General features: G+C 38.9%; 1 protein-coding gene across 1 annotated transcript in view; it reads right to left on the bottom strand.

Annotated features, from left to right (window-relative positions):
- Positions 1-11: 11 nt before the first annotated feature.
- Positions 12-27,355, bottom strand: part of LOC127414750 (U5 small nuclear ribonucleoprotein 200 kDa helicase-like) — a 39,305-nt gene continuing 11,961 nt past the window's right edge. Inside the window, exons 4-45 of the mRNA XM_051652989.1 lie at positions 22,904-23,096; positions 22,608-22,663; positions 22,418-22,513; positions 22,188-22,340; positions 22,002-22,101; positions 21,739-21,875; positions 21,550-21,627; positions 20,774-20,947; positions 20,436-20,573; positions 19,702-19,857; positions 19,096-19,266; positions 18,798-18,991; positions 16,592-16,715; positions 16,320-16,469; positions 15,693-15,803; positions 15,480-15,611; positions 15,203-15,391; positions 14,698-14,895; positions 14,329-14,481; positions 13,606-13,686; positions 11,486-11,569; positions 11,233-11,339; positions 11,018-11,136; positions 10,750-10,904; positions 10,428-10,617; positions 9,989-10,159; positions 9,736-9,896; positions 8,608-8,835; positions 8,215-8,406; positions 7,238-7,416; positions 6,971-7,122; positions 6,752-6,860; positions 6,529-6,637; positions 6,185-6,374; positions 3,692-3,856; positions 3,388-3,509; positions 3,124-3,267; positions 2,473-2,649; positions 2,219-2,379; positions 2,013-2,094; positions 1,779-1,871; positions 12-258 (exon numbers count right to left, since the gene is read on the bottom strand). Coding sequence (XP_051508949.1) covers positions 109-258; positions 1,779-1,871; positions 2,013-2,094; positions 2,219-2,379; positions 2,473-2,649; positions 3,124-3,267; positions 3,388-3,509; positions 3,692-3,856; positions 6,185-6,374; positions 6,529-6,637; positions 6,752-6,860; positions 6,971-7,122; positions 7,238-7,416; positions 8,215-8,406; positions 8,608-8,835; positions 9,736-9,896; positions 9,989-10,159; positions 10,428-10,617; positions 10,750-10,904; positions 11,018-11,136; positions 11,233-11,339; positions 11,486-11,569; positions 13,606-13,686; positions 14,329-14,481; positions 14,698-14,895; positions 15,203-15,391; positions 15,480-15,611; positions 15,693-15,803; positions 16,320-16,469; positions 16,592-16,715; positions 18,798-18,991; positions 19,096-19,266; positions 19,702-19,857; positions 20,436-20,573; positions 20,774-20,947; positions 21,550-21,627; positions 21,739-21,875; positions 22,002-22,101; positions 22,188-22,340; positions 22,418-22,513; positions 22,608-22,663; positions 22,904-23,096 — 6,024 coding nt within the window. The 3' untranslated portion in view covers positions 12-108. The remainder of the gene's footprint in view (positions 259-1,778; positions 1,872-2,012; positions 2,095-2,218; positions 2,380-2,472; positions 2,650-3,123; positions 3,268-3,387; positions 3,510-3,691; positions 3,857-6,184; positions 6,375-6,528; positions 6,638-6,751; positions 6,861-6,970; positions 7,123-7,237; positions 7,417-8,214; positions 8,407-8,607; positions 8,836-9,735; positions 9,897-9,988; positions 10,160-10,427; positions 10,618-10,749; positions 10,905-11,017; positions 11,137-11,232; positions 11,340-11,485; positions 11,570-13,605; positions 13,687-14,328; positions 14,482-14,697; positions 14,896-15,202; positions 15,392-15,479; positions 15,612-15,692; positions 15,804-16,319; positions 16,470-16,591; positions 16,716-18,797; positions 18,992-19,095; positions 19,267-19,701; positions 19,858-20,435; positions 20,574-20,773; positions 20,948-21,549; positions 21,628-21,738; positions 21,876-22,001; positions 22,102-22,187; positions 22,341-22,417; positions 22,514-22,607; positions 22,664-22,903; positions 23,097-27,355) is intronic.

Here is a 27,355-nt window from a genome sequence, read left to right on the forward strand (position 1 = left end):
GAAAACAAATCTCCAATTTACAAATTACTTTATTCAAATAAAAATGAATTAAACTGTGCACAATAAAAAAAATAAAAAAAACATGACTTTCCACTGACTATTCTGGGATTAATCGCTGTCACTATCTCCCTCACTGTCTGCCTCCTTGACATCCGCGCTGAATTTGTATTCTTGGTCGCAGCCCATATAGGCATCACTCATGAAGTACAGTGTGTAGTTGTGCACACCAACAACAGGCGCCACAAAGTCGAGTTTCACCTGTAAGAAAAGACAACCACATTGTCATAAACAGAGAAAGACTTTAGAAAAAGCACTTAAGGCTTGGGTATACTTAGTTTTCTCACATGCCGAATCATCTCATGTACGGTCGAGCGCAAAGCCTTTCAAAGTTTACTAGTGATGTTTCATTCGTGAATGAATCACTCTCATTCACCTCCATACATAGACATATTTCTCGTTCACTAATGTCTGTCCCTTTCGAAGCCAATGAGCTCTAGTTTTAAGTATGAGACTGTTTTGGTGGCTTTTCATGCCTGTAAAGACTGACTTTAAACTATTTTGTGCACAGTGTAAGATATTTAGGCTTTACTTGAACTTTTACTTGATAAGAGTAAAGCCCAGCATTTAACAAAATATAAGAAAAATAAGACCTACTTAATTTGTAGTGAATATGGTTATGGTGTCTATTTGTGTTGCTTTATTTTGATTATAAAGACTTGACAAAAACCTGAGCCAAAAGCATTCGAGCGCAGGCTGTGAAGCACCATTTAATTGGTTTGACCCACTGAACGAGTACACCCCTTCACTGAACAAGTAGTCGGTCATTTGAGTCTAAACAAAATGAGATATCGTGCTTATGAACGAACTGATATACTTGTTCTTGAACCAAATAAATGCATCAGTCATCTTGTTCGTGAACAAGGATCTGCTGACAGGCTGATTGAGATGAGGCAAGTCGTTCAGTTCAGCAATCTCATTCAACAAGAAAAGGAGCCAGAAGAATTATGAATAAAAGTGAGTGATGACCACATTACAATGATATATGGACATATATATTGAAACGTAATAATTTTTTAGGTTAGTATTGTTCTTTACTGTATTGCTTAAAAAGTTGAAAGTTGTGCTTTGTTGTCATTTGTGGCGAAACGCTTAAACACTCTGCTGTGCCGAAGTCTCTTAGTAGATCTAAAGACATGCAAATAACTAGATTTGTTCTGGTCATGCATGACTCTGTGCTTTCAGCTCAGTGCAATTACTCATTTAAAACGTGTACATTTAAAAGACGTTTATTTGGCACCATCTACTGGCGCAAAGGCGTAATTTGCAGAAATGAACGAATCTAAACAGATCTTTTTGGTGAACGGATTCAAAAGCTCTGAGTCCCTTGCATGAATTAAAATCCCAACCACTAAAGTGTACTCTTTTGACCACAAGTGAGTATGAACGCATTCGATACAAATGCACCGATATGCTTTTAGTACAGTCAACGGCAGGCACATGCGCTGCCGATGCTCACAGACGAAGGCCGCCCACCTGTCGAGAAAATCTGGGCTGCACACGGAGAGTCCGTGCAGACTGTGCTGCTGATGAAATTTGAGTCACATATACAGTGCGCGATCCGAGCCGGAATGCGGAAAACAAAGTATACTTTAGCCTTAAGAATCACACTGATTTGAATAAAATGATGTTTTTTCAAAATTACTACAATTACAGGGTCACAAAGGGCAAGAATGACCACTTTGATATCCTGAACAGCATAACATATGAGCAGAACCAACCTTGGCCTTCTGTTGAAGTGTTAGCCTCTTGATTGAGATGAGGCTGTTTGATTTGGGGTCTCCAATAACAACCCACCATCCTTCTTCACGTTTCTGCACAAACCAAAATAATACATAAATTAATGCTACAGAATCACAAAAAAAAAAGAAGGAAAAACAAGACTAATTTGACCCCTTTTTTTCAAGTGATGTTAAGACAGTTATTTACTTAAGTTAATGAAGATGGACTCTCACCTGAGGGAATAGTGGTGCAATAACAGGTCCTGTAACTTCCTCTTCTCTCTCCAACTGCACTTGGACAACCACAGGACTGCCACTGTGAATGCAAGACAATTATTCAACTTGGCTGGTTCCCCCACAGGTTACACATATCTGAAAGGAGTGTGCTCATCAAGAACACATGCTCTTTTGAACTGAAGCCCTTTGCTTTTAGCTCCTACCTCTTGATGTCCTCTTTGTCAGCCACTTCGTATGAGAGCTCAATGTTGGGATACCGGTTACAGAACCGTGCCACGTCAGCCATTTGTATATCTGTAAGCTGCAGCAGAGCAGTACGATCCTCATCTTCCATCTCCATGATATCAAAGATGCTCTCCACACCCTATACATGTTGACAAAGCAGAGTTAAGACAAGCCAGACAGCCAAAAGACAAAGAAAAAGTGTTTCGATGATCCCCTAAACCACTCGAGTCACCTTGTCTGTGCAGCGCTTGATGTGTTCAGAAGTAAAGTGGGGTAGCTGCTTAAGGTAAGAGTCTTTGGACCACATGGCTTGTGTGACCATCTGAGCCAGCTCCATGGCAGCCAGTGCTGGACTCAACCAGCCATTACTGGAGAGCACGTCCACACATGCTTGGATCAACCGCACAGCCTGGACACACGGAAGAGAAAAGCAAATTAGATTTATGACATCACTTGCAAAGTACATGTTTCACATGAAGGTTTTATTTTATAACATGCTCAATTTGAACAGTTCCTGGATCTAGAATGCTACAATGACTCCTTAACCTTTTAATACTTTGTCCCAAAGAGATATTTAAGCAGTACTATTGCACGAGTGCTGTTATGCTGATATTCAAAACAGTGGTATGATTGCTATATTATATAGCAGTTATATTGCTTTTATTGAATAGTTCTATAAACAAGTTAATTAAATAACACGCATTTCAGACACAATATTGCCTGCTATCTTGTTTTTTTTTATTTTTATATATTTTTTAATTATCATGGCTCTTGGTACACCACTTGTCAAATAAAATTAGTGGAGCAGAACTGTTATATAAAGGAGTTATATGTGTTCTAAGTAGCTGCAGTAGAGCTGTACTAAACAGCAGTTGTCCCTCACCTTGCTGAGTATGTCTTCAGTATCTGACTGGAGCTCTGCGCTCAGCTGCATGCGGGACAGGTGAGCCTGAAGCAGCAGGTTGGTCTTCACATGAGGGTCGTTAAACTTGGGATTGTTCAGTTTATGAGGGACCTTCTGAGCCAGCTGCAAATGTCAAAGAATGTTTAACATGGATCTCTGATGCAGCTACATTTGTTTTAAGAATATTACATTTAATATACTAATTAAAATAAATTAGTTTATGAAGCGATGTGTTTTACGCACCTGCCGGAGCAGAGCGTCTTCATGGTGCCTGATGGGGATGTGCTTATACTCTGCAGCATTGGAGATGATCTCGATGAGGCCGCGGATCTTTGTCTTGGCATTCAGGGACATACTGAACAGCTCTGGAGAGAGGACAAGAATAATTCAGACTCCACATACATGCTCACACATTGTCTGTTACTTCGAGACAAACCAAATGATAATGACCATACTCGCAGCAATGTTACACAAGACATTAAATAGCAAGTTTACAATTCTTAGTGATAGTGTTAAATCTAGTCAATTAAACGGAGACAGGCCTCACCGATGGTTGTGTAGTTAATGTAGTAGTAGGCTGCGATCATGCCCAGATTCAGCGGTGCCACATCCATCTCATCCTCAATGCTGATACACTTGGACTGCTCCAGATCATGCAGGGTGTTTTCCACCAGCTCAGACAGATGATCCGACAAGTGACGATGAGACATACCTGTCATGGAAAACAATTATTTTTATTTGAGGCTTTTATGCATTAAAACCACTTTAATTACCAGGGTTCCCACTCTTTTCAAGGCACAATTTTCCAGGACATTTTGTGTGCCCAGAAAGTGTAATACTTAAGCAAAAATACATGCGTCCATTTAAATCGAGCTTTTATTTTGGCTTTTCTGTGTGTTTTTGGCAGTAGTTTCTCACCTCCAGATAAGTAGTTCACTACATGACCCAGTGTGATCATTTATCCCCATAAAGCTGTGATTTAATTAAACAAATACATAGTCTGTTTGTGCATAAGAGCATGTGTGATGATCATGATGAGGTGTTTTCAGTGTATAAGTGGCCGGCTTCACACATTCATCATTTATTCAATTAAAATACAGACTTTAGCAGTTTAATTATCACACTCGGACATATAGCAATTTTAATTTGATTAATTGTGCATTCAAACATTCATTTTTGTCCAAATATGTCATATTTCATAACATTCCGCATTTTATAGCTAATACCATTCTTACGACTATATTCTGTGATTCCGTCCGTGTTTTCCGCATAGTAAATGTGGTAACCGAGGTATAAGCAGACTGATATTTGAATTATTTTATCATTAATATTTGAAAATTCATTCACATCCCGAGGTGTGAAGGCTGAATCACCATGCTACCAACTCATTGTGAATTTGTTTAAAAAACAGTCACCATCAACTCTAATAACTCACTTATAATGTTTTTGTGGTTAACACAACAGCAATGTTGCAACACAGTCAAACATTTATATTAAGCTAAAATATTTACTAGGACCTATAATTATTTTCCAGGACATTTAGGTATTTTTTTTAAAATTTTCCATGACTGGAAAACTGAATTGCAAAATTCCAGGTTTTCCAGGACGCGTGGGAACCCTGAATTACACTTTATTTAACCCTTTAAGCTCTGAGGGCGTTTTTAAGATTTCCTGTTTCAGTTGGATATCCAAAATTAAAGGCTTATAACTCGACAAAAACAAGGAGGGTCAAGTGTTTGGTATCATTTTAAAGAAAACGTAAATGTTTTAATGATATAGATTATGATAAATTCTTAGACTCTCAGCCTAAGAAACTGCTGAAAAAAAAAAATATATGTATTTTTTTATTTGACATTATATATCTAAAGTTGTTTTGTTTTGTTCCCAGTCATGTCACCTGTAATGGAGTAAAATTTTGTTTGATACGACAAAGCAATCAAAAATTCCTAGAAAAACATCTCCAAGTGTCCAAAAGCCTCTCTAAACAAATAAAACATAATTGTACATAAGAACTAATTACACATGCAAATACAAAAATGATTGAAAGGTATGTTCTCTCTCCAAAGCATGCAGGCATTCTCAACAACATCTCATTAAGTTCCCTTCTGTGTCATTTGAGCCATCATTGATTCTGTGTTATGTACTTGTCGCCATCTCCCGGTGGCCATATGTAATTAGAGTGAACGATCCTCTCTGCCCATATTTGGATGACTTCCACCTCTGGTTGCAGCGATCTGAATTCTAATACGACTGGTTTAGTGTTCCATGATGCTGGAGAACATACTACATTTCCGAGAAAGTCATTTAATTCAGGAAAGCTAACGTGTTTTAGCCAGATTGTACATTATGTGCCGAGTGCATATTGTGCTTCGTATGGATTATCTAATGATCAATGCATCCGATTACGTTGTGTGTGGGCTAGTTTTAAAGATAATCGCCTCCTCTAAGTAATGGTATGTGATATTTTATGTTCTCGTGAAGTTCTAAGCGAAAACATGGCAAATAAGCAACACCTGTTTACATTTAACATGTATGTTAAAGACATACACAGTACTTAGCTATTACTCACTATATTTTTGTCTGTGGGTAAAACAAATAGGCTGGCTGTATTCTACTCTTTTGAGAGCTTTCCAACGACATAAGTTGCATGGCTATTTGATCAGTTTGGTGTTTTTACTGATTACAATAATGTGCAGTGCAAAATTATTAATAAATAAAAAAATTGAACACTTCTGATTTGTCTGCACATTTCACAGCACTTGTTCAGTTTTGGTCATAATGCCTACATACATTTTGAAGTATGCTTCTAAGCTTCTAAAATAATGCCTATTTTGTGTTGGTCAAGACTGTAGTTATTAATAATTTGATTAAAAAAAATTCTGTGCGGGCCCATATGAGCTTAAAGGGTTAAAAAGGCTGTCTGTTGAAGCTGGTTAAAAAGTAGCTTGAATACTTTTACATGCATTCATTAAGGCACAAATAGTAAAGGCTGTAAAGCCTAGATTTTGAATGTGAAATTGAAGGTTCTGTGGTTACTCACCCTGCAGGTTGTAATAGTTGGGGTTCTGGGTCATGCGGCGGTACAGAAATGTCCATGTCAGGTAGTCCACAGCGTCCTGTTTGTTCTCCACTGTCTTGGTGACTATCTCAGCATTGAAATGGTCATGGAGACAGTGGTCCAGGTGAGACTCAACAGGCAGAGGCTCGTAAAGGAATTTTTTAAAGAAGTCCTAGAGTGAGACAATGATATGCAAAATTACTTAAGAAAAAATAAAAGTGGTCTTAAAAAGTATTTAAAAAAAAAAAAAAAAAAAAAAAAAGTATTTAAAAAGGAGGTTAGAGAAACCATTATCTTGGAAATATCTAAATTAACATCCGCTTTACCTTTTTGGACCCCTGGCACATGATGACACAGCGACCCTCATCATCCTGTAGAGGGCGATTGGCCTTCCCTACCATCTGCAGGACATCATAGATTGGATAGTCCACATACCTTATCAAAGAAATACACATTTATGAACACAATCCAGATACACAGGTAAATGTTGACTATGACATCAATTATCTGACCAAATCTTTCACTTTTTTTGTTTGAGGAAATACTTACGCATGGATTTTGCCATTGTAGTACTGTGTGTCCATGACAATCACCAGATGTGCAGAAATGTTAGTGCCCCAGCAGAGAGAGCGAGATGCCACCATCACTTGAATAGCGCCTGGCATAAGAGAGGAGATGAAAAATGCTCATCAGCAGACTGTCTCATGTACTTGTCTAACAAGGTACAGCTTGATCAGATGCCATTTAGTTTCTCTTCAAATTTCATACCAGACATGAAGAGATGCTCCACAATCCTGCGCTCTGTTGCCGAAAGGCCCTCGTGCAGGTACCCCACCCCATTAGAGGCGGTCTCCTTCAATGTGGTATCAGAGAGATTCTCCATGAATGGAGCCAGGTCCTTCTCAGTTGAGTGCAAAAACCTGTAAGTAGAACAAGAAGGCCTGTAAAGAGCTGCTTGATGCAGACAACAATTAAAGATTCCTAAAGTCATAGATTTTGGTTAAAATAATAGTATAACAACAGTTCTCGAAGTACCTTTGTGGGACCACATCTGCAGCACAGAAGGTGAGGATATCGATAGCAGTGAGACGAGTCTGACGTCTTGATGGCACAAACACCAGCACTGGCTTGGATGGGGAGTGTTTCATGATGGCGTGATACACTGGTTTAGCCATGGACAGCAGACGAGTCTGTGTGTGACTCACATTAAAGCCCTGAAGAGGAGAAACATTAATGAAAAATTTTAAAATGTTAACAGGAGATTATTTAATAGGGCTGGGTATTGATACGGATTTCTACTATTTGAATTGATTCCGATTCAAACGCTCAATTCAATTCAGATTCTATATTGATTCATATGGTTATATTTCAGTTATAATGTCCCTTTTGCTTACATATGAAAGAAATTCTCTCCCAGCAAATGCTGTTAATTATACAGGGTACTGTCTAACTACATTATGAAAATATTAATATTACTCATATTTTATTAGTTTTTCATCATTTGTCACATTTTGGCTTTTTAAAAATGAAAAAATCCATGTATTCAATCAATAAATATGATATTATATTTTATATTATTTTTTGTTACATGTTTATTGTTTAATTGCATAATTTGTAATATTTACAAGTATTACATTGATTTGTTGAACACGTGCTAAAACCGGCATTTCTGTAAAGAGCATCTGTAGATGAACGTATGTTAATGAAAGAGACTCAAATGGCTTTATCTCATTTGTGCCATGCATGATTAGAATTAAATTATCTTTTTTTTTTTTTTTTTTTTTAATCAACAACTGATTGTAGAAAACAGAAAGGGTATTAAAAGAGACATTATTCAATGATAAATTGGTTGCTTAGATCTCGCCTTTGGACACACATTACATGGAACAACAATATTTTTAACTACCCCTATCATTTAAATCACAAAAGTAGGTCATCCTTTTGTCACTTAAGGTCATGAGGTTCAGGACTGTGCTCTTTGAAAATAAAGGAAATTTTAGAGAGCTCCAGACCTGGATGTGAAGCTCCAGAGGAACCGGCCTGACATTGGGGTGGAAGTTGAAGGTGGTCGTGGTGCTGCAGCCGAGCCAGTGGGCCACATCTTTAGCATTGGACAGAGATGAGCTGAGGACCACGATACGAATGGGCCGCTCAATCTGTGATGAGATGTACCTCATCCTGGAACAAATCACCTCCAACACAGGCTAGAGGAGACACACAGAAGAGAAGTCAGAAATTCAATAAGTAATCTATCACAAAAAAAAATATTAACCTAATAGGTTACATAGGGCTCAAAAGGCTAAAACTTCCAAATAATATCTGAAAATCTATTCAAACCCAGAATAAATTACATTCAAATTAGCATGGAATAAAGTGTTTATCACATAAAACTGAAAAAATCTTACTCCATTGTCCCCTCCAATGAGATGAACCTCATCCACAATGAAGAGGCTAACGTTCTGCACGTTCTTCCTCTGTTTCCAACGGCGAGACAGGATGTCCCACTTGTCTGGGGTGCTGACGATGATGTCACCTTTACCCAGCAGCTTGAGGTCAGTGCTCGTCTCACCAGTGAGTAAGACAACCTTCTTATTCAAAGTGTCCTGGAACTTTTGGTGCCAGTCAACAAAGACCTGCATGAAAACCAGAATCAAAATTATTAAGTTCACATTAACATTTCTCAGTTTTTGAACGTCAGTTAATTTTTACAATGACCACATGTACGTTTACATGCACTTAAGAAAGTGGGTTATTCAAGAGTTTTTTGCAGAAATTGGCATTCTGAAATGTCATGTAAACAAGAACGCTGGCTTTTCTACACAATTTAAGGGATTAAGAGAAAGTGGTTTAACACACCAGGTTTCTCACGGAAAACGTGGCTGAATGTGGCCATGAAATCACATAAGCAACATTCTGATGGGTGTTTGAAGAATGCGCATGTGCGTGAACAGACCAGTTAACAAACGTCATAGGATGGAGCCAAACAACAAGTCAACACAGCGGAAAGAGTTCAACATTACTGGGACTACAGGGGGAAAAACACATACACTATAAACTATACCCATTTATACACACCAGTGCAAAATATCGACTGTCCCTCATATTCGGGTATATGCGCTCATACATTGGGAGAATCCCAGAGTTTTATGTGAGAGGGAAACATCACTATTGCAGTCCAATTCCACTGCAGGTCATGACAGAAAGTTAAAGAAAAAAACAGCAACATCTCTGGAATATCTAGAAATAAAGCGAAGCAATGGGGAATAAAATAATGTCTTCCTCAGATGCCATTTTTGTTATTTACACAAGTGTGGTGGGGAAACTATGTTGCTGTGGAGAAAACTGCTTACTGACCATGTCGCATGTATATGGGAGTAAAGAGTACGTTGCTTATACAGTGCATGTAAACCGGAACGCTGCTTTCTCGCAATAACCCGCATTCTTGCAATAAGATTGCTTTCTGATGTCCATGTAAACATAGTCACTATAAATTCTCTCATATTTACAGCAAAGGCAGAGATTTGTGGATATACCTGTTCGGCCAGTGCTTCCATGGGTGTGATGTATACACAGCGGCCCTCTGCGTTGTGTAGAAGCATCCTAAGAATGGCAAACTCTGCACATATGGTCTTACCACTGCCAGTAGGGGCGCCAACAAAGACATTGTCATCGCTGTTGTACACTGCGTTGAACACTGAGGGAAACGTGAGTAGATTAGTTTAATTCAGAAGAAAAAATCAATCCATTTTGTAATCTGTATTTATTAGAGAGTCTAAGTTTGGGTACCCTGGGTCTGGATAGGGTTGAAAAAGGGAAACTTCTGGTAAAGGCTCTCAAAGGCTGCGTTTCTCAGAGCAGACACGGGCAGAGGTTGCAGGTCCAGCAACTCCGTGGGGGGAGGATACTTCTCTGGTAAGATCAGGTGACGGAATGAAACAGGCAGCTGCGTCTCACATGCTTGAAAAAGAGAGTGGAGAAAAATAAATCAAGCTACCTTTGGTGGGAGAATCTTCCAGACAAATGCAATTTCACCAATGCTCCATTTTCTTTACAAATGGTACCATGCAATTGGTTGCTACACATCAAGCACTTGTTGATGTGTAGGTCTTACACATCAATGTCATCCTAAATTAACATTGTAAAATGTGTAACTAAATGTGCTATGGTAATATGTTCTGTAGTATTAAGTTGTTTGTATCATATTGTCAGCAGAAAAATCACTTACAAAGCCAGCGGTCTGAAGCTATGCGAATGAAGTACTGTGGAGGCAGAGGCTCAAACACAGGCACGAAGAAAGTGACCAGATGTTCATCCTGAGCATACTTGGCCTTTAGGAGGAAGTACTCATGATGCAGCACGACCTCGCTGTCCACATCCTCCACCAAGATCCAGAAAGCCTCGGATGACCCATGTATCTGTGGTAATGGAGCCAACATACCACAATTACTGCCTTTCTCAGATTATTTGCAAGCTCAATGTGAATATCTGGGAAAACTTCTCATGAAACGGCTTGTGAAATGACAGCACTCTTAAGACAGAGCACTGACCTTGTCATCCCACTGGAAATCTGGTGTGATGGTGAGCTCCACTTTCAGAGTGGAGCGAGTGATGGGCTGCAGGTGAACTGCCAGGTCCAGCTTTGGGAACTGATGGACATACTTATGGATGGTCTTCCCCATTTTTGGCATGCGGATCAACTCACCTGGAAGAGTTAAGAAGTTTTGGATTATGAGCAATTAACATATAAAATTTCACTTGATACAACACTGGCAATGCTTGTTCGAGTATCACAGTGAAGTGACAAAAACTACTCACCAATTTCATTGTGATTCAGATCATAGAGACGTTCGAAGGGGAAGTTTTTCTTCTCAATCTTTTTGATGACCTCCTCTGGAAGCTTGCGGAACTGACGCAGAGGCGACATAGACTGCCACCTTGACATAAATAAGCCAAAAGCATGAGTATTGCATTGTATAAAAAAAAAACAAGAGATTTATGGAGTCAACAAAATCATCATCATAATGACTCACATCCTTTTGTCGATCATCTTGCAGAGGTTCAAAGTCTTGTCAGTAAGTTGGGCCCAGCCTCTGCCCAGCACAATCTCAAAGATTGCCCTCATCAGTCTGCCAGCACTCTGTGCAATCAAACACAACACTTATACAGAAAATGTATGCATTCTCTCAGGCTTTTAGGTGAAACTGATTTTTTCTAGAAAGCAATGTTTTCAATTTAGCCTTAACAGAAGAATATTTCAGAATGCAGATTTTCTTAAAGACTTACCTGTGTCACATAGACCATGTCAGCCATGAGGGCAAAGCCCTCTAGTTTGAGCTGAGAGATATATGCCTGCAGCAGCACGTTAATCTAAAAAAAGAGAGGTAACATTCAAGTCAGGGGTGACAATGAGGCTATAAATAAGAATGGAATAACAGTGTACTGCTAACTGTGCTATGCATATTGTATACTGCTGCTTACAATTTAAAAAAAATTTGAAACTACATTTCAAAATTTGCACTATGTATGTATATTATATATATATATATATAGTCTTGTGTATTCTATATATACACTTTATTTTCTATTCAATTTGTATTGTATTTTTGTATTTCAATTTTTACTTTTTTTTTTATTTTTTATTATTATCTATGTCTTGTTGCTGTTTTGTATTGTTGTGCACTGGAAGCTACTGTCACCAAGACAAATTCCTTGTATGTGTAAGCATACTTGGCAATAATCTGATTCTGATTCAAAATGTAGTAGTATGATACATTGTCACTAGATTTCATCATAGTGCATGTTTAATTCAGCAATTAGTGTACTATTATATTAGAAATAAAATAAAAACATACAAAGTGCATTGCATTGTGGGATACAGTGTGCTCTGCTGCATAATGCACACCTTCTCAAATCCAGTAAGTCATCTGGATATTCCATGCATATTGTGCACAATATACATATACAGTTTTGCTCAAAAGTTTGCATACCCTGGCAGAAATTGTGAAATTTTGGCATTGATTTAGAAAATATGACTGATCATGCAAATAAAACCTGTCTTTTATTTAAGGAAAGTGATCATATGAAGCCATTTATCATAACATAGTTGTTTGGCTCCTTTTTCAATCATAATGATAACAGAAATCACCCAAATAGCCCTGATCAAAAGTTTACATACCCTTGAATGTTTGGCCTTGTTAGACACATAAGGTGACACACACAGGTTTAAATGGCAATTAAAGGTTAATTTCCCACACCTGTGGCTTTTTAAATTGCTATTAGTGTCTGTGTATAAATAGCCAATGAGTTTGTTAGCTCTCGCATGGATGCACGGAGCAGGCTAGATACTGAGCCATGGGGAGCAGAAAAGAAATGTCAAAAGACCTGCGTAACAAGGTAATGGAACTTTATAAAGATGGAAAAGGATATAAAAAGATATCCAAAGCCTTGAAAATGCCAGTCAGTACTGTTCGATCACTTAAGAAGTGGAAAATTCGGGGATCTCTTGATACCAAGCCAAGTTCAGGTAGACCAAGAAAGATTTCAGCCACAACTGCCAGAAGAATTGTTCAGGATACAAAGAAAAACCCACAGGTAACCTCAGGAGAAATACAGGCTGCTCTGGAAAAAGACGGTGTGGTTGTTTCAAGGAGCACAATATGACTATACTTGAACAAAAATGAGCTGCATGGTCGAGTTGCCAGAAAGAAGCCAATGCCTGTATTTCTCCTGAGGTTACCTGTGGGTTTTTCTTGGTATCTTGAACAATTCTTCTGGCAGTTGTGGCTGAAATCTTTCTTGGTCTACCTGACCTTGGCTTGGTATCAAGAGATCCCCAAATTTTCCACTTCTTGAGTGATTGAACAGTACTGACTGGCATTTTCAAGGCTTTGGATATCTTTTTATATCCTTTTCCATCTTTATAAAGTTCCATTACCTTGTTACGCAGGTCTTTTGACATTTCTTTTCTGCTCCCCATGGCTCAGTATCTAGCCTGCTCAGTGCATCCACGTGAGCGCTAACAAACTCATTGACTATTTATACACGGACACTAAATGCAATTTAAAAAGCCACAGGTGTAGGAAATTAACCTTTAATTGCCATTTAAACCTGACATACAATACAAGGATATGTAAACTTTTGATCAGGGCCATTTGGGTGATTTCTGTTATCATTATAATTTAAAAAGGAGCCAAACAACTATGTGATGATAAATGGCTTCATATGATCACTATCCTTAAATAAAGAGTTTTTTTGCATGATCAGTCATATTTTCAAAATCAATGCCAAAATTTCACAATTTCTGCCAGGGTATGCAAACTTGAGCACAACTGTAGTATTCTTCAGGACTAGTATATTACATGCTATCCTGAACAGCCATATATTTCTTTCTACTACAAACAAACCTTTGCACTGGGCTCTTCAATGCTTTCCTTTACTGGAATAGGGACTCTTTCGAGCAGTTTCTGAAGCTCAAGTTTTTCCTCCTGCCAATCAAAGAATAATAATAAGCATGTTGGTAAGTGCAGTCAATTAACCACTCTATGTCTTGGGAGTTCTACTTCTAGACATTCAAATATTTCAGTTGGTTTTAAAGAGCACTTATTATGGTTTTTCAAATATTACCTTTCATGTAGTGTTATATAGCTGTTTGTGAATGTAAAAAATTCTGCAAAGTTTCAGAAATCAAAGTGCACGACAAATGGAGTTATTGACTCCCAAAGAAAGAACCGATTCTGAACACCTGAAACGAGTCATTAGTAATTCCAGACTTACTTCCTGTACTAACCTACATAATTTGGTAACAAAAAACCCGCCTCTGGTCTTCATTGGCACACACTACACTAAGCGGTAGACCAATCACAACAGACTGGGACATCTGACCAATCAGAGCAGAGTAGGCTCTCTGAAAGGAGGAGTTTAGAATGAATCCTTTAGAACGGATCATTGAACGAATCATTTTTGACACTAGGTTAAAAAAGGTAATGCTGCAATTTAAATTATAAGCAAATTAAAGTTTTTTTTTATTTTTACCTTGTATGCATGTAAATCTACTGTATGAGACCTTTAAAACAAAATTAGGCATGTTTAAAAACCATAATAGGTGCTCTTTAATATAAGGCACATACTTCTCTGACTGTGATATTCCTGAACTCTGATGAGAGAGAGAACACCCTGAAGAGCTCGATTTCACTCAGTGTGGGCTTCAGCAGCTGGTTGTAAGTCATTATGGAATCGTGGGTGATGTAGAAATGGCTTGCAATGCGGCCCAGGTCTGTGACCTACAGCAGAACACATTATACAGCAATGAAACAACATCTGTTGCTATCATAGTAATTAAAAGGCTAACTGATGTTTTCACTCAGCCCTGCAAAAATCCATTATCTTTGGTTAGGGATGTAAAGCTGGTACAATCTCATTCATCCCTCATATAAAATTATTTTCTGAAAGCCCAGAGTTTGAGAGGTGGGTTAATATGACAAGAGGAAACTAAGTACCTGAAAGCTGCCGGATCTCTTGTCATATTTGGCCAGATTGTTCTTCTCCAAGACGGTGGCAGCCGTGTGCACCAGATCCATCCTGCGTCGCTCCAGCAGAGGGTCAGAGCTGCGATCGTCATGAGAGACGCCATACAGTGTGGGATTCCGCAGCATCCGTACATAGAGGTACGTGTATCCCAGCCAGTTCACTGCATCCTGACAACATTTACAAACAAGTCAAAAAACTGCAACAGATTCTGAATTTCCAATACTTCCAATAGTAGGGATGTGCAAAATGACACTTTCAAAAATCAACAACTCAGTAGATGTGGTTCAAATATCTAGATACCTTCATTTGTTGACCATACTAACCACCCCCAAATTTTGTTACATTTTTTTTTTGCTAAATGTTTTAATGCTGATAATTCTAACATAAATGCCTCTACTAGGATTATGCTGAATAACGGTGGCATAAATTGCTGACTAATGAATGTACGTGTGAGTTTGCAAAAACAAACCCTACCTTGACAGTCTGCACGTTGCCCAACACTATCTCCGCGTTGAGCATGTCGGGTAGTTTGGCCACCATCTGGCTCTCGATAGGCAGCTGCTGGTTGAGCAGAGAGAGGTAATACTGAAGCTCTCCATGAGATGTAATCAAGATGCCCTCTCCTTTAGAGTCATACTGCGGCCTTCCAGCACGACCCAGCATCTGTGTTACAGAAAAGCAAGTTAACACTTGCCAAAACACTTAGTATTTGAGTACTCTGACCAGTTTATAGTAGCATGTGTAGACTGACCTGTAAGATGTCTAGGGCTCCCAGCTCTGTCCATCTGCCTTTCTCTGGGCTGTAGACCTGTGTGCCTTTGATTATTACCGTGTGCGCCGGCAAGTTTACACCCCAGGCCAGCGTGGCTGTGGACACCAATACCTACAATATGCACATCCAATGTTTAGACTGATGCAAATTTTCCTTTTAGAACCTTAAATAATCAGAACATTAAGAGCTAACCTGGATGTGACGGTCAGCAAACAGATCCTCTACCAGTGTTCTGTCCACTCTGGTCATTCCAGCATGGTGAATAGCAAAACCATATGGCAACAGATCCTTCAGCTCCAGGTTCTGTGGACAAAAAGTGAACAAAATGTCAAAACTTTTAGTACACACTAAATCTATGGTGTTCAATTACAACCAGGCCCTGATGGAATGGATTTAAAGGTGTTTTTCTGAACCACTAGCTGCACCGAATGAAAATGATATCTGTTTGAGCATGCCGATTGGCTGGATATAACTTTGGCTCAACCAATGGCGTGAGTTTGGAGGCAGGGTTATTTGTTTATCAAAAAACGGAAGAGCAAGATAAAGAAGGTCATTTTACATTCTGTTTGGAGCTACAAGTGGTGCAGAAAAGAAACACTTCACTTCACATGGTAAAATAAGTTGAACAGGGTTGAGATGCTACACTCTCAGTGGCACCTAAAAAAAACCTAATAGGCCAATATATTTAATAAAAGATTAATAATTAATAACGTGCAGAAATCTGGAGAGTTCTGAATATGCAAATTCCATTTGGGCCTGGTTAAGTGTATAACATTTGTAGGCTGGTGTACAGCACTTCAGTGGTAGGTGTGTCCTGACCTTGCACTGCTCTGCTTCAGTCCTAAGGACCTCAGTTGAGGCTGAACCCTCTCTGAGGAACAAGCCCAGAGTGTCCTTTTCTAAACACATGTCCCTGATCGCACGCGCCGTCTTCCCGGTCTCCTTTCTTGAGTGCACAAACACCAAGACCTGGTAAGTGAAATAAATGATTAAAAAAGATAGCTAGAGTATCATTAATGATTGAACACTGTAAGATGCCACTTAGGTGGAAAATGCTTCTTAACGTTCAATGGTTATTGTTTTCAGTTTACCTGATTCTTTCCAGCATGTTCCATGATCTTCTCATAGACAATCTCATTCATAATCTGGAAACGTTTGATAGCCTTCTTCTCTGTGATTCCTACATATGTCTGTTCCAGAGGCACAGGCCGGAAACTACACAAAGGAAAACACCCAACATGCATATGTTATAGTGCCCGACCGATATATCGGTCGGCCGATATTAGCCTTTCACCGATATATCGTATCGGCGTATATTTTACCGATATGCGGAGATATGAAAACTTTTTTCAGAACATATAATGCAGAAAACAATGCTTTAGAATTGGTGTCACTACGTAGTTTGTCCAGCAGAGCACGCTCCGACTCCATTGTTTACAGAGCTGAGCTGACGGTGGCTCTGCAGACAGGGTGGAGTTGAGCGGTGTGGAGTTGAGCGGTGCGGAGTTGAGCGGTGCGGAGTTGAGCGGTGCGGAGTTGAGCGGTGCGGAGTTGAGCGGTGCCTTCGCAGTAAGTTGCTAACTAATTTGTGAAATACATACTTGTTAATAAACAATGACCCCATCATTTTCCTAATATAACATTAACCTTGTCCCTGACAACCATGTCACTCTAGTCTGTTTGCTGTTAGCCAGCTATAGTTTGTCAGTGCAGTTAGTAATGTAGCATATTGAAAGGTAAACATCAGAGCACCTTTTTGCAGCTCATCAGACAACGGTGCGGTGGTGGATTGTGTCTGTTGAGTGTTGATTTCACGCTACGTTGTTACCTACACTACCGGTCAAAAGTTTTGAAACACTTACTCATTCTTTATTACAATTTTTTTTTCCTCACATTTAGAATAATAGTAAAGTCATCAAAACTATGGAATAACATAAATGGAACTATGGGAATTATGTTGTGACTAAACAAAATCCAAAATAAATCAAAACTGTGTTATATTTTAGCATCTTCAAAGTAGTCACCCTTTGCCTAGAATTTGCAGACATGTACTCTTGACATTTTCTCAAATAACTTCTTGAGGTATCACCCTGGGATGCTTTTTAAACAGCATTGAAGGAGTTCCCATCTATGTTGGGCACTTATTGGCTGCTTTTCTTTATTATTTGGTCCAAGTCATCAATTTCAAAAACTTTTTTTTAATTACATTTTAGTTTTATAATGAAATAAATTAATATGGTGGCACAATTATATTTTTGTTTACAAAACTAATTTCAAACATTTAAGCATACGCCTTCAGATCAAAAGAGTTTTAAGATCATGAGAAACATTTCAGTCAAGTGTTTCAAAACTTTTGACCAGTAGTGTAGTTGGTGAGACGCAATGCTGGTCCATCTTTTACTCTCCGTGACAACGAGCTTATAGATAACTAGCTAATCACGTAGCTAATTTCATTGCTTGTCAGCTGAGTGGAAGCTAATGTGTAAACATGTATTCACCAAACTGTTAAGGATTCACAGTTTGGTACCCCCTTCAACCGAACAATTCCAGTCACTGCATTTACAAAATGTAATATTTAAAAGTCTGGTTTTCCACCGTTGAAAGTTTCCCCTGAACTTGTATAGCAGAATACGTTGTAACACCGCTGCTGCTGTTTATCTCTTGTCTCGGCAGGTGTAAATGCTTCTTGTTTTACAACCTGCCCCTAATTGACTGGCAGTATTAAAATAGTCAGCATTTGGCTGATACTAAACAGTAATACTGATGTTTATTTAGCTATTTATTTTTATTTATTCTTTATTTTAATGGTCAGCATTTGACTGATACTAAACAGTACTGATGTTTATTTAGCTATTTATTTATTTGTATTTATTCTTTATTTAAATGGTCAGCAACTGACTGATACTAAACATATAGTACTGATGTTTTTTAAGCTATTTATTGTATTTTTATTTATTCTTTATTTTCTCAGTGTTCATTTCTAGAATTTGTTGACAATGTATAATAATAATATCAAATATTCTTTGATAAAAATATTTAAGAAAGCAGCCTTCTGAGTACCTTTGCATAGTCATATCGGTGCAAAATCGGTGAACAATCCACATAGAAAAGGTCTGTTTTCATTCCAGCTCTCAAATTAACTAAATCGGCCACCATATCGTTAATAGGTGAATTTTCCCACCCTCTAAAAGCGGTATCGGTCTCAGAAATCCCATATCGGTCGGGCTTTAATATGTTATAATGCAGTAAACCTATTCAATGGTATTCACATACTTACAGCAGCAGTACATCTCTCACCTGTTGTCGAAATAGAAGAGTCCCTTGGATGGGTCCACACGCAGGCAGGTCGCCACATCCTCGTAGTTGGGCAGTGTGGCACTGAGGCCGATGAGCCTTACATCTTCCTGTGTCAGCTCCACATTCCGGATGGTTCGAGCAATCAAGGACTCCAGGACCGGGCCACGGTCATCATGCAGCAAGTGGATCTCGTCCTAAATGAGGGTGCATGGAAAAACGATTGGGAAAACATGGCGCAACCAACAGGATTTTACCCTGAGTCTTCTTTAAAAGAGGAAATACAAGCCTTACTACTTACAATAATGATGAGGCGCACAAGTTGTGTGTATGTTCGCTCCCCTCCTTTCCGGGTGATGATGTCCCATTTTTCAGGGGTGCACACAATAATCTGGGTCGCGTTTATTTCCTCCTTACAAAGCTGGTGGTCACCGGTCAGCTCAGAAACAGTAATGCCATAACTAGCTAAGCGCTGCAGATGAAAATGACAATGGTTTTAGGAACATTTAATACTTTTTGTCAACAGTATAACATTAACAAATACAAATAAATCTACTGCAAGTAAAATTTCTCAAGTGAGGCAAACAAAATATATTCACAGCTACCAAGTCAAAGAAAACAATGGTTACCTATTTTTGCTCACATAAAATGGATTTGTATTACACTTTAGGGCTTTTCTATTGAGAGACAAAGTAGAGAGATGACTGTAAATTATGGGGAGAAAAGGGAACAGGACGCAACATGACCCTGACTTGAAGCCACAACTCCTACATTGGCACCACCATAGCTCAATGTATCTGGAGCACAAGCATGAACCACCTGGCCAAGGCTCTGACTAAAAAAATTACTTTATTGACCAAGCACTGATTTGGACAAAAGATTAGTTTATTATGTTTGGTACTCTTACTTTGCCAAAGCTGCCCACCATCTCCTGTACCAGAGAGCGCATGGGAGCGATGTAGATTATTTTGAAATCATCCACATTGATGGTGCCATCCATGTTGATATGCTTTCCGATCTCTCTCAGCATTGCCATGAGAGCAACATTAGTTTTGCCAGCACCCTACAGGTCCAAAGATGTGGGGGAAAAAAATCTGAATCTTAACACAAAATATCATTAAGGTAAACATGCACAAGTCAAGTCCTATTTTGCAGACATAAGTGACATAACTTGGAAGCAAGAAAAGAAAATGATCACATTATGAAAGTTGTTCACATTTGTTTTCTGTTTTCTTTAAAGTCCTTTGAAACAAACAAATACACATGTATCTTGTTTTGCAGTAACTAATGCATGTTTTGCAATAACTAATGCATGTTTGCATGCACATGTGGATATGTACTTTAATTTCGCTTTGTTTGAATTGCAAAATTTTATTATGCAATTAAACTTCCATTATTTCATCATTAAAAATCTTGATTTGTGGGAAAGTACTTTGTATAAAACGCCATCGGCTTTTGTTTTAAACTTTCCCAGCAAGCGTGTTTTTTTTCTCTAAAACTTGCTTCAACTTTTTATTCCACTTGTGTTTCATGTGTTAAATAAATAACTCTTTGCTGCCTAAAATAGGTTGTAAATAATGGTGTCTGTCTATTTTAGGTCAGTGTCTGGAGTGTCGTCTCTGTATACTACTGCAGGCTAACCGTTGGAGCGCAGACCAGCAGGTTTTCATCTGTCTCCATGGTGGTCTTGAAGAGTTTACCCTGTATGCGATTCAGGGTTTTGAAACCCTCAAATCCAGCCTGGGCATATTTGGGCAGCTTCTCAATAGCCACTAGAGTCTGTGAGAAAATGAGGGAGGCCTCGTGAGACACTGGTGAAATCAGAGCTTCAAAACACATTGCTATATGTTCTTGTACAGTATGTGGCTTCATAAAAGCCAATCATATTTAAAAACAAAAATCTCAAGCTGAAATACATAACTGAACAAGAGATAAGTTAAGTTAACTCAACCCCACTTGAATAGTATAAACAAACACACCTCCTCATCACCAAAGGGCTTGGGTTTGAGAGCGGGCACGTGCACCTCTTCATAGCCTTTCCTCTGCTTGCGGAAGGAGCCGTCAGGAAGCTGGCAGCGCTTGTTGGCCATAAAATGACTCCCCTGAGAGAAGGCCAGATCTTCCAGGTCTAGTAGTTGCCTTGAAGCCACAGCCTAGAGAGAGAAAAAAAAGGATAAAAATAAGTACAAAACACGTTGATGAGATTAACACTGCATTCTTAATATGTATTCAGTGCGAATGGAAACATCATAATCCCAATGAGGTCCTCTTTAAAACCGGACAATGTAGTTTCGTTCCTGTTGAAAAAAATCGAAAAGACCTGACAATTGAAAAGCTTTCTGCCAAGAAGGGACTGAACCATTTTATTATTGTCCACATGTTTACTGATATTTGTTCATGTTGAATATTATATTAACAGATACATTAACAAATTTTTACATTCTGGAATATCTTTAGCTGACATTGAGGTTTACATTATATGTTATTGACGTATAGGGTAGGATATATGGTGTAATAACAGAAAGAAATTTTAAAACCAATAAAAAAAACATTTCTCCAAAGTGATTTATAGTTAATTGCGTAATTTGCGCACCCCCCCTCCACAACACAATTAAACTGTGCTGATTTACCCTGTACCACAGCCCTACAAGTCAGTCCTTTTGGGACAATTGTTTAGACACTTTAAAATCAAAACATACAGGGATATTGCAAATTGTGGTTTAAAATGGTAGATTTAGCTGTGGGTATTCTTTACCGCCCCATGATCAGTGTCCATAGACTCCAGATCATCCACACGAGACTTTCTCACTCTTTCTCGGCGAGATCGCTCCTCCTGCGAATAACAACAAACATACGTTTACAGTCATCAAGACTGCTATTCCACTGTGAGAGATCATGCAAAAAATCTCACATCATTAAATAAAATACTTTCAGAAGTTCTTACCCTGATGATGTCCTCTTTCTCAGTCTCCTGCAGCTGATAAAGAACTTTGGAAAGATCCTGATCAGCATCCATTTTATTCATGATCTTCTCTTTCTCTGCCTCACTTTGTGCACTGGCCAACATGGTGCAGTACAGGACTAGATGTGACAGAGACAGGAAAAACCATTAACAATAATTAACCAATAACAGAATGAAGGTGTGGTATTGCAAGTAACTTTAATCCATTAAATCCAACATAATCCTTACTATTATGATCTACTTACTCATTCGTCTGTGTTGGCGCAGGACTTTGATAAAGTCAAATGTGTTGAAGCCCAACAGCAGCACTAACTGGTTCTCACACTCTCTGTCATCACTGGCAGTCTAAACAAATGGAACAGGCCAATCAGCCACATAGGAAGACAAACAAATGCAAAACCACAGTCTCAAGGGGCATGAACATTCATTACCTTAAGGATCTCCAAAACCTCATCTGCTTTCTTCTGAGACACTATGGCGTCGTTGTAGAAGCGGCTGAGCTGTCGCTGAAGCCAGAAGGCATCAATGTCTCGCGGGTGCAGATCCTTCTTTTTAGTCATCATAACATCTCCTGTGGTGCCCAGCTACAGAGCAGAGCATGTTATTATGCATGGCTGTTTGTGAATGTATGTGCAGAAATGCATGAAGCTTTTTAACTTACATTAGCAGTCAGAGTGGAGCTCTCATCTGCCTCTTCTCCTTCATTGTCATCAGAGCCTTCATCATGAACCTCACCGTACGGGTCCTCATCTCCTTCCTGCATATGAATGCATGCACGTTACGAAACAGACATCATCATAAGAACCACACAGAAAAATGCAACCACAAACAACCGGTATGTGCAAACTTACCTCCTCATCAGACTCAAACTGAACATTGACTCCATAGGTTTCATCAATGTTATCATCTGCAAAAAGAGATTTAAATACTTCATTTGTTTTATATAAAATTATTAAATAATAGAAACAATAAGCAATCATGTAAACGTACTGCAACCTATTTTAAAATCAGTAGAACAAAGAGTAACCATAAATATGATCCTAGGATACTACTTCCAAAAGAAATCCCAGTGTGCCATCTCTAGGAACTGCCTGAACATTACAATGAAGAAACAGTTTGGACTCTAGATTGGAATTCAACTATTTACCCATATTCTGGAGCTCTTTGTCTCCTCCGTAATCTGTGATCTTCTTGCCCAGGTTGACCAAGACATGGTAGCGCGTGTCATCAGCGGGCCCCAGCAACTGCTCCACCTCCCTCCTCCTCTCTTTGTCCCTCATCTTATCGTTCTTCAGCACAGCCAACACTTCATCTGCAGCACCACATAGGATATCTCTTGGCTTAGGGAGGAAACACACACACAGAAAAAAAAAATAATATTTGAGGTGTGTGTGTATGTATATATATATATATATACACACACACACACACACACACACACATTTGTGCTCAAAAGTTTGCATACCCTTGGAGAATTGGTAATATATGTACCATTTTTAAAGAAAACATAAGTGAGCAGGCAAAACACATTTCTTTTATTTCTTATGGGATTCATATTCAACTGTAGGTTATAACAGAATGGCACAATCATAATACAAAACATGGCAACAAAGAAAAAAATGAAATGACCCCTGTTCAAAAGTCTGCATACCCTTAGTTCTTAATACTGTGTATTGCCCCCTTTAGCATCAATGACAGCGTGCAGTCTTTTGTAATAGTTGTCTATGAGGCCCCAAATTCTTGCAGGTGGTATAGCTGCCCATTCGTCTTGGCAAAATTCCTCCAGGCCACGCAAAGCCTTTGGTCGTCTTGCACGAACCACACGTTTGAGATCTCCCCAGAGTGGTTCGATGATATTAAGGTCAGGAGACTGTGATGGCCTTTTTTATTTTTTTCCAAATTTAATCACACATTATATATTTGCACATATACAGTGAAATTATTTTTTTCCACATATCCCAGGGGTCAGAGCACAGGGTCTGGAGCAGATAGGGTCAAGGGCCTGGGTCAAGGGCCCAACAGTTGCATCTTGGCAGTGCTGGGGCTTGAACCCCCAACCTTCTGATCAGTAACCCAGAGCCTTAACTGCTGAGATCACTGTTTTCTGCTGTAACCACTGGAGGGTCAACTTGGCCTTGTGCTTAGGGTCATTGTCGTGCTGGAAAATCAAAGAGTGTCCCATGCACAGCTTTCGTGCAGAAGAATGCAAATTGTCTGCCAGTATTTTCTGATAACATGCTGCATTCATCTTGCCATCAATTTTCACAAGATTCTCCGTGCCTTTAGAGCTCACACCCCCCCAAAACATCAGTGAGCCACCACCATGCTTCACAGTGGGGATGGTATTATTTTCACTATAGGCCTTGTTGACCCCTCTCCAAACATAGCACTTATGGTTGTGACCATAAAGCTCTATTTTGGTCTCATCACTCCAAATTACAGAGTGCCAGAAGCTGTGAGGTGTGTCAAGGTGTTGTCGGGCATATTGTAACCGGGCTTTTTTGTGGCACTGGCGCAGTAAAGGCTTCTTTCTGGCAACTCGACCATGCAGCTCATTTTTTGTTCAAGTATCGTCGTATTGTGCTCCTTGAAACAACCACACTGTCTTTTTCCAGAGCAGCCTGTATTTCTCCTGAGGTTACCTGTGGGCTTTTCTTTGTATCCCGAACAATTCTTCTGGCAGTTGTGGCTGAAATCTTTCTTGGTCTACCTGACCTTGGCTTGATATCAAGAGATCCCCGAATTTTCCACTTCTTAAGTGATTGAACATTACTGACTGGCATTTTCAAGGCTTTGGATATCTTTTTATATCCTTTTCCATCTTTATAAAATTCCATTACCTTGTTACACAGGTCTTTTGACAGTTCTTTTCTGCTCCCCATGGCTCAGTATCTAGCCTGCTCAGTGCATCCACGTGAGAGCTAATAAACTCATTGACTATTTATACACAGGCACTAATTGCAATTTAAAAAGCCACAGGTGTGGGAAATTAACCTTTAATTGCCATTTAAACCTGTGTGTCACCTTGTGTGTCTGTAACGAGGCCAAACATTCAAGGGTATGTAAACTTTTGATCAGGGCCATTTGGGTGATTTCTGTTATCATTATGATTGAAAAAGGAGCCAAACAACTATGTGATAATAAATGGCTTCATATGATCACTATCCTTAAATAAAAGACAGTTTTGTTTTGCATGATCAGTCATATTTTCAAAATCAATGCCAAAATTTCACAATTTCTGCCAGGGTATGCAAACTTTTGAGCACAACTGTGTATACACACACACGCGCGCGCGCAGCCGAAAGTTTGGAACAATGTACAGATTTTGCTGTTTCGGAAGGAAATTGGTATTTTAATTCACCAAAGTTACATTCAACTGATCGCAAAGTATAGTCAGTACATTACTGAAGTAAAAAAACAGCACCATCACTATTTGAAAAAAGTCATTTTTTTATCAAATCTAGACAGGACCCATTTCCAGAAGCCATCACTCCAACACCTTATCCTTGAGTAATCATGCTAAATTGCTAATTTGGTACTAGAAAATCACTTGCCATTATATCAAACACAGTTGAAAGTATTTGGTTTGTTAATGAAGCTTAACAATGTCTTTGTGTTTGTTTTTGAGTTGCCACAGTATGCAACAGACTGGCATGTCTTAAGGTCAATATACACTGCATGCACAGTTATTAGGCAAGTGAGTATTCTGATCTTATTATTTCCATGCAAATTTTCCAGCTCCAAACCATATAAACTTGAATGCTTATTGAATTCAATCATTTTCAGGTAATATATATTTGTGTAATGAGGGAGGGTGTGGCAAAAGTGACTAACACCTTACATCAAGGTGTGCATAATTATTAGGCAGCTTCATTACCTCAGGTAAAATTGGCCAAAAAAAGAGATTTAACTGGCATTGAAAAGTCAAAAATTGTAAAATGCCTTTCAGATGGATGCAACACTCTTGAAATAACTAAGCTATTGATGCGTGACCAATGGACAATCAAACATTTTGTTGCGAAGTCAACTGGGGCACAAAAAATGCATGGAGATGAAACTCAACTCCCAAACCTACTGCCAGTTTCTGGAAAGTACTTTCTTCAAGCAGTGGCACAGGAAGAAGTCCTCAGCATTCAAGAAGGCCATGATCTTTATGCAGGACAATGCTCCATCACATGCATCCAAGTACTCCACTGCTTGGCTAGCCAGCAAGGGCCTCAAAGATGCCCAAATAATGACTTGGCCCCCTTCCTCACCTGACTTAAATCCTATTGAGAACTTGTGGGCCCTTCTCAAACGTGAGATTTACAGTGAGGGAAGACAATACACCTCTTTGAACAGCATTTGGGAGGCTGTGGTTGCTGCTTCAGTGAAAGTTGATCGTGAACAGATCAAGAAACTGACAGACTCCATGGATGGAAGGCTCATGGCAGTTATTGAAAAGGGTGGCTATACTGGTCACTGAATATTTTTGAAAGGCCAAAAATATTATTTAATTGTCATTTTGTGTTATTTGTTACACCTACTCTAAAAATTGAGAATAAACAATTGAGTTGGGAGAATTTCTTTTTTTAATTTAGTTGCCTAATAATAGTGCACACTTATATATTCCCCTGAGAAAGGCAAAACTCACTTTTTCTTTGTTAAACATTCAGGTTTGAGGTTCAGTAACATTTTGGATTGACTGAGTGCATTGTGTTTGTTCAACAATAAAATGAATCCTGAGGAATACAATTTGCCTAATAATAAAAAATGGCAAAAAAGAAACAGAGCCTTCTAGAAACTCGTCAGTCAATCATTGTTTTGAGGAATGAAGGCTATACAATGCTTGAAACTGCCAAAAAACTGAAGATTTCATACAAAGGTGTACACTACAGTCTTCAAAGAAAAAGGACAACTGGCTCTAACAAGGACACAAAGAGATGTGGAAAGCCAGATGTACAACTAAACAAGAGGATAAGTACATCAGAGACTCTAGTTTGAGAAATAGATGCCTCACATGTCCTCAGCTGACAGCTTCATTGAATTCTACCCGCTCAACACCAGTTTCATGTACAAAAGTAAAGAGAAGACTCAGGGGTGCAGGACTTATGGGAAGAATTGCAAAGAAAAAGCCACTTTTGAAACAGAAAACAAAAAGAAAAGTTTAAAGTGGGCAAAGAAACACAGACATTGGACAACAGATAATTGGAAAAGAGTGTTATGGATCTTAACCCCATTGAGATTTTGTGGGATCAGCTAGACTGTAAGGTGTGTGAGAAGTGCCCGACAAGATAGCCACACTATGGCAAGTGCTACAGGAAGCGTGGGGTGAAATGTCACCTGAGTATCTGGACAGACTGACAGCTAGAATGCCAAGGATCTGCAAAGCTGTCATTACTGCACGTGGAGGATTTTTTGATGTAGTTTAAGTAATTTTAAGTAATTTTTTGTCAAATTGTAATAGTAATTTCTCACGTTATTAATGTCCTGACTATATATTGTGATCAGTTGAATGTCACTTTGGTAAATAAAAGGACCAATTTCTTTCCATAAGGGCAAAATATGTACATTATTCCAAATTTTGGCCACCAGTGTGTGTGTGTGACAGCACCAACCC

The sequence above is a fragment of the Myxocyprinus asiaticus genome, chromosome 24 (assembly GCF_019703515.2).
Source record: "Myxocyprinus asiaticus isolate MX2 ecotype Aquarium Trade chromosome 24, UBuf_Myxa_2, whole genome shotgun sequence".
Classification (NCBI taxonomy): Eukaryota; Metazoa; Chordata; class Actinopteri; order Cypriniformes; family Catostomidae; genus Myxocyprinus; species Myxocyprinus asiaticus.